The following is a 6,367-nucleotide window of genomic DNA, read 5'->3' on the forward strand; positions in this document are numbered from 1 at the left end:
GAAACGTACTATTGGCCCAGCCTAAGAAAAGACGTCTTTCGATGGGCACAGCATTGCGAAAAGTGCCAACGTGCCAAGGTCTCTAGGCACAATCGCGCAGAACTTGGTAAATTCGACACACCGAACACAAGGTTCCAACACATCCATGTGAACCTCATCAAGCTTCCACTCACGGATGGGTTACAATTTTGTTTAACGGTGATAGACCGTTTCACTCGTTGGCCTGTCGCAGCCCCCATTACAGACAAGTCAGCCGAAGTGGTTGCCCGAGCGCTTTGGGAGAATTGGATTTGTATGTTTGGAACACCGCTCACAATTACATCTGACCAAGGTAAGGAGTTTGAGGCCAAATTAATTGCCGCTCTATATCGTAGAATCGGAGCTAAACACCAGCACACGACTCCTTACCATCCTAAGGCAAATGGTATGGTGGAGCGGCTCCACAGAACGTTAAAAACCGCCCTTATGTGCCACCCACAGACACCGTGGCCACAAGCACTGCCCTTGGTTCTCCTCGGCATGCGTACAGTTTTAAAAGAAGATTTGCAAGCCTCACCGGCGGAAATGGTTTTTGGAACCTCGTTGAGAATACCGGGAGAGTTCTTTCGCACCCAAGAACCGCCCGTCTCTGAAACAACTTTTTTGGACAAACTGCGCTGTCTCTCGCAAGCCATCCGTCCAGTTCCTGCGTCGAATCACGTAGGAAGCAAACCATTCTTTTTCACAAGCTTACGCACCTGCACCCACGTGTTCTACAAGATTGGGAAAATACGCAGCCCACTGGAGCCTCCGTATTCAGGTCCACATCTGGTCAAACGCCGTATTAACGATCGCAACTACGTCATCGAAGTAAATGGGAAAGAAAAAACAATTTCCACAGACGACCTCAAACCTGCATTCATTGAATTCTCCGAACCCAGCAAGCCGACTTCTAGATTAATAGACAGCAGTCCAACTCCACCTCTGTTACAGGATCCTCAGGTATCGCCGCCAAAACCAGCTCGAATGTCACATGCTACAAAAAGAAAAATGGTGTCGTTCCCTGCATCTTCAGAGCAGCTCACTGGGGAAGGAGTGGATGTAGCGCCGGTACCAAAGCGGCGATCACCAAGATTGCGCTCTAAGACCGATAGAGGGCGTCATGAAAAATGAGGGAGATACGTCAATGAAATTCATTGCCGTTGTTACCTTGTGCCTTGTGCTTGCATATGCAGTTGATCTGTTCATTATTTTAGTTATAGAATCGTAGTGTTAATTTATAGTTAAATAAACAGAAGATCTATATATGTGGAGGCAATCCTAAAGAGTGCAATCATTGAATAAGTTACTTATTCACACATACATGTCATACATATTCAATGGTGTAATTGGCTGTCAATTACAAGAAAAGTTAAATATATCATATTTTTAAAAAACAAAAAAACAACATTTAACGTCTTAGAAAATAATCGCGAGACCAGAAATTTTAGAAAAAATTGGTGAAAATCCAACATAATCCCAATAAAAGTTTCGCAACTTCCTTATTTTGTTGAGATATCACCCTGAGGTGAGTTTTTGTTGGACAGAGAAATGATTAGAGCGTGTAGTGGACAACCTGGCACTTCCTGCTCCGGAACGGCCCTACCCCAAAGTTTTTTTTTTCTTATGAACCGTAGTCGCCGGTTCTCTCATTCCTTCTCTGTCGACCGTTTTCGAAAAAGGGTGGTGTACTTTAATGAGCCCTAAGAAAATGCTCGAGGATAAATCTGTGGCTATTTTTTTTATAAAAGAGTGTATACAGTTCACGGGTTTAGTGGCAAATGGTTCTGAAGTGCTGAAATGGCCTCATTCAAGCTCTGAAAACCCCTGGAGGATATGCATCCAATAGATCACGCAATTTTATTCTAATCCATTTATTGAATTTTATGACGTGATGAGTCCATGTGGTAATATACGTTCTATAAGAGTACTGCAAAACGCAGTCGGCCATATAAAGCTCCAATTCACTTTTGTTATGTTAATAATACATCTTTCCCAATGTGATCGGCTCCTAAGTATTTGAACTCGGTGATAATGGGGCAAAATTCTAGTGCTTTATTTTTTCCCCCAGAATTTCGTGGTTGGCAGTTTTGACTGTAGAATTTTCAGTTTGATTTTTGAAAAATCTAAATATTTAGTTATTAAGTAAATGAACTAATTTGTATGTAACGAGATGAATTTATCGAATATTTTAATCGGTGCTCATTTATTGAGGCGTCACCCGTTGTTCTTACGTTCATCGTACAACAGAATCCTTACCCTAACCTCACATTCTAGAACTTTCACATTAGCATCTCATTTTAAATGCACGTCTAGGTTAATCCAAAGGGACCGAAGCAAATTAGTGGACAGATGTAAATGCGCGCTTGGATTCCGTTACTTTGCCACTAAAGATGAATCTGGTGGAGGCGATGAGCAGCCTCCACCGCAAGATGATAATTACAACCCCCACACTGCTTTGCCTGCGACCGTGGTTGTGCCAGAAGTCTGGCCGCACGTCCCTGTAATTGCAGTTAGTAGAAATATAGTTTTTCCCAGATTTATAAAGCTGATAGAGGTGAGTTTTGCTTCCGACGATTTGTTGCACTGCATTCTAATTTTCAGTTAACGAATCCTACTTTGATTGAACTGATTAGACGTAAAGTGAAACTTAACCAACCTTATTGCGGAATATTCTTAAAGAAAGAGGAAGAAAACGATTCTGAAGTTGTTAAAAATCTTGGTGATGTTTACAATGTCGGTGTATTCGCGCAAATTCACGAAATGCAAGATTTAGGCGACCGGCTCAGACTGGTCGTAATGGCGCATCGACGTATTAAAATTACAGGTCAAATTCTTGAAAATGAGGAGGAGGCCCCGCGAGGTAACATGAAATTCTTTATATATGAACGAAAAGAGTAGTATTTGCTCTTTTCCGGTAGAGATGAAACTTAAGTTTCCTCCTTTTAAGACGTCTTTGAACGTTTTTGTAGACGAATCCGATAATGATAAGAGACGGCGAAAAGCTCGTAATAATCGTGGAAAGAAAACTTCGACGACAGTCGATACGAAACAAGCCGAGACACAGTCGAAACAACCAGAAGAGGGTCTCTCTGTGAAAGATTTACTTTTAATGGTGGAGGTTGAAAATGTGGTTCATCATAAATTTCGCCAAACGGAGGAGGTGAAGGCTCTTACTCAAGAAGTTATCAAAACGATTCGTGACATTATCAGCCTCAATCCTCTGTATAGGGATAGTTTGCAACAAATGATGCACCAAGGGCAGCGAGTTGTTGATAATCCGGTTTATCTCAGCGATTTGGGTGCTGCTCTTACTGCTGCCGAAGGGCATGAATTACAAGAAGTTTTAGAGGAATTGGACGTATGTTGTTCATATCTTTTTTTTAAATATTTTTTTGTATCACTGACAGGAATAAAAACCTAATTTTGATGTTTTAAACCCAATTTGATTTTTAATTGGGATACTTTAAGAGCAAATTTAATTAATAGGTACACGATTAATTTTAATTAAGTAGGTTGAGGACAGTAGTAGGAATGTAAATTTAATAAGGCAAGGCCTAATTGCTATAATTTTAGATCCCTAAACGCCTGCTGCTGTCATTATCACTGTTGAAGAAAGAATATGAACTATCAAAGCTACAACAAAAGATAGGTCGTGAGGTCGAGGAGAAAGTAAAACAACATCACCGTAAATACATCTTGCAAGAGCAGTTAAAGGTCATCAAAAAGGAGCTCGGTTTGGAAAAGGAGGATAAGGATGCAATTGGTGAAAAATTCAGAGAAAGGATTAAAGATAAAATTTTGCCCCAGGCCGTTTCAAGCGTGATCGAGGAGGAATTAAATAAGCTTAGCTTCTTAGAGGGCCATAGCTCTGAATTTAAGTAAGTAAATCTTTAATTGGGAGGAATAGCCGGGAAACTATGTAGGAAAAATCTTGTGAGCTTGTTGGGATTTCGCAAATTGATAGAATTGTGTCTTCTGTCTGTTCGTTGTGTACGCATCGATGTAAGAGAGTGCGCATGCGCTCCCTCCATGTGATAGAAGCAGACAGAAATATTAATCACATTACCTAATTTTAATTAAGAGTAGTTTTAACTTAATTTTTTTAAGAAACCCATTTGCAATGTGTTTGTTTACATATTAAGATTACTAAAAAATGTATTTCACTCACAACACTCTTTTGGTAGCTAAACGGTAGGGAAATAAGGAGGAAATTTGGTGGGGATGCTAAGAAAATCGATAGAAATTTCGGGTTAAAATGAAAATTTTGAGTATTGGGTAACCGTGGATATCTTTGGCTCCTAAAATATGTCGTGGCTCCGCCCATCTAATTATGCTATTTGTTGTGCAGTGTAACAAGAAATTACTTGGATTGGTTAACGTCATTACCTTGGGGCGTTCAAAGTGAAGAAAACTTAAATTTGGAACAAGCATCTACAATTTTAGAGCAAGATCACTATGGAATGGAAGATATTAAAAGACGAATTTTAGAATTTATAGCGGTTAGTCAATTAAAAGGATCGACCCAAGGGAAAATTTTATGTTTTCATGGGCCGCCGGGTGTCGGTAAAACTAGTATCGGTATTAATACCACCCTCTGAAGTAGAGATCCAGTAAACCCATTATTCTTTCAGCAAGATCAATTGCGCGAGCTTTAAATAGGGAATATTTTCGATTTTCGGTAGGTGGCATGACCGATGTCGCCGAGATTAAGGGCCACAGACGTACTTACGTAGGAGCTATGCCTGGTAAAATTATCCAGTGTTTGAAGAAAACACGAACTGAAAACCCGTTGGTACTCATTGACGAAGTAGACAAAATTGGAAAGTAAGTCATGGTACAAATAATTATAATTCTTACCAATCCTTTCAGGGGATATACGGGAGATCCCAGCTCGGCGTTACTGGAATTACTAGATCCAGAGCAAAATGCAAATTTCCTAGATCATTATTTAGACGTTCCCGTTGATTTATCTAAAATTTTATTCATTTGCACCGCAAATGTGATCGATACAATACCGGAACCATTGCGCGATCGTATGGAAATGATCGATATGTCTGGATATGTTGCCGAAGAAAAGCTTGCCATCGCGAAACAATATTTACTCCCTCAAGCAATGAAGGATAGCGGTCTAAAGAGTACCAATATTAACTTAGAGGATGCCACACTGACTGTACTTATCAAGAGTTACTGTCGTGAGTCTGGTGTGCGGAATTTACAAAAACACATAGAAAAGGTCAGTAACGGATTCGAAAGATTATTTCTTAGCATACCTAATGCAGGTAGTAAGAAAAGTGGCGTATAAGGTGGTCAAAGATGAGACTTCGTTTGTTCAAGTGACCCCTAGTAATCTAGCCGAGTTTGTTGGCAAACCTGTATTTACCCATGACAGAATGTATCCACACACACCGCCGGGAGTTGTGATGGGATTAGCTTGGACCGCTATGGGTAATACAGAGGTTCCTGTTAAAATTTAACCTTGAAGAAACGAGCCATTGCTTTTTTCAAGGTCAAATTGTAACGGAAAGGCTTGCTAGAACAATTTTTCTTAACTAGGTGGATCAACATTATTCATTGAAACCACGACCAGAAGAAAGTCGGGAGAAAAAGACAACACTGGCAGTCTAGAAATCACGGGACATTTGGGAGATGTCATGAAAGAATCTGCTCGAATTGCCCTTACCGTCGCGCGGAATTACCTGCGCGCGCTAGATCCCGAAAATAAATTCCTAGAAAACAGGTAACGATATTTCATTTTACAAATCGTGTAGGTACTCAAACTATTTTTTAGTCACTTGCATTTGCATGTCCCGGAAGGAGCAACACCAAAAGACGGCCCCAGTGCAGGATGTACCATTGTCACAGCTTTACTGTCGTTAGCCAAAAATGAGCCGATTCGACAAGATGTTGCAATGACCGGCGAAATTTCGTTAATGGGTAAAATTCTTCCAGTCGGTGGGATTAAAGAAAAAACTATCGCCGTAAGTTACAACAAGCTCGGTGTTGTAAGATCTCACATTTTTTTTAGGCGAAAAGATCAGGAGTAAAGTGTATCATTTTACCCGAAGAAAATAAGAAAGATTACAATGACCTTCCTCAGTTCATTACCGAAGGCTTGGAAGTTCACTTTGTAAATAACTATAATGAAATCTTCGATATTGTCTTCTCGCCGGCTACATCAACAATTACACCCCCTTCAGTATCTAAATTTACCGCTGCGACAGTGTGAATAGGCTAATATGTGATTGTTAAAATGTATCTATTTATAAGTGTTGTATATAAAGTACATTTTTCTTATTTGTACTATTTTTATAAAACTGAATAAATTGTTACTATTTGTTTTCATTAA

At 39.9% G+C, this 6,367-nt stretch overlaps 1 protein-coding gene across 2 annotated transcripts; it reads left to right on the top strand.

The window, feature by feature from the left end:
* Nucleotides 1-2,108: 2,108 nt before the first annotated feature.
* Nucleotides 2,109-6,367, top strand: LOC116166586 (lon protease homolog, mitochondrial). 2 transcript variants are annotated; one of them, XM_031481584.1, is made up of 11 exons: nt 2,109-2,575; nt 2,623-2,881; nt 2,940-3,379; nt 3,595-3,899; nt 4,370-4,599; nt 4,653-4,845; nt 4,891-5,254; nt 5,301-5,466; nt 5,575-5,758; nt 5,810-5,999; nt 6,047-6,367. In XM_031481584.1, exons 1-11 carry the CDS (start codon nt 2,192-2,194, stop codon nt 6,245-6,247), a joined length of 2,916 nt encoding a protein of 971 aa, XP_031337444.1. In that variant the 5' UTR covers nt 2,109-2,191; the 3' UTR covers nt 6,248-6,367. The 2 variants fall into 2 exon arrangements, with proteins under 2 accessions (XP_031337444.1, XP_031337445.1); XM_031481585.1 differs by having other exon boundaries at nt 2,991-3,379.

Source organism: Photinus pyralis, unplaced genomic scaffold, assembly GCF_008802855.1.
Source record: "Photinus pyralis isolate 1611_PpyrPB1 unplaced genomic scaffold, Ppyr1.3 Ppyr1.4_LG3b, whole genome shotgun sequence".
Lineage (NCBI taxonomy): Eukaryota > Metazoa > Arthropoda > Insecta > Coleoptera > Lampyridae > Photinus > Photinus pyralis.

Bases quoted from the DNA above. Each gene is read 5' to 3' on its own strand.
- LOC116166586 (XM_031481584.1), top strand. From the start codon at position 2,192: ATGAATTTATCGAATATTTTAATCGGTGCTCATTTATTGAGGCGTCAC. The intron at 5,255-5,300 runs GTCAGTAACGGA...TACCTAATGCAG, and splicing joins TACAAAAACACATAGAAAAG to GTAGTAAGAAAAGTGGCGTA. The intron at 5,759-5,809 runs GTAACGATATTT...ACTATTTTTTAG, and splicing joins AATAAATTCCTAGAAAACAG to TCACTTGCATTTGCATGTCC.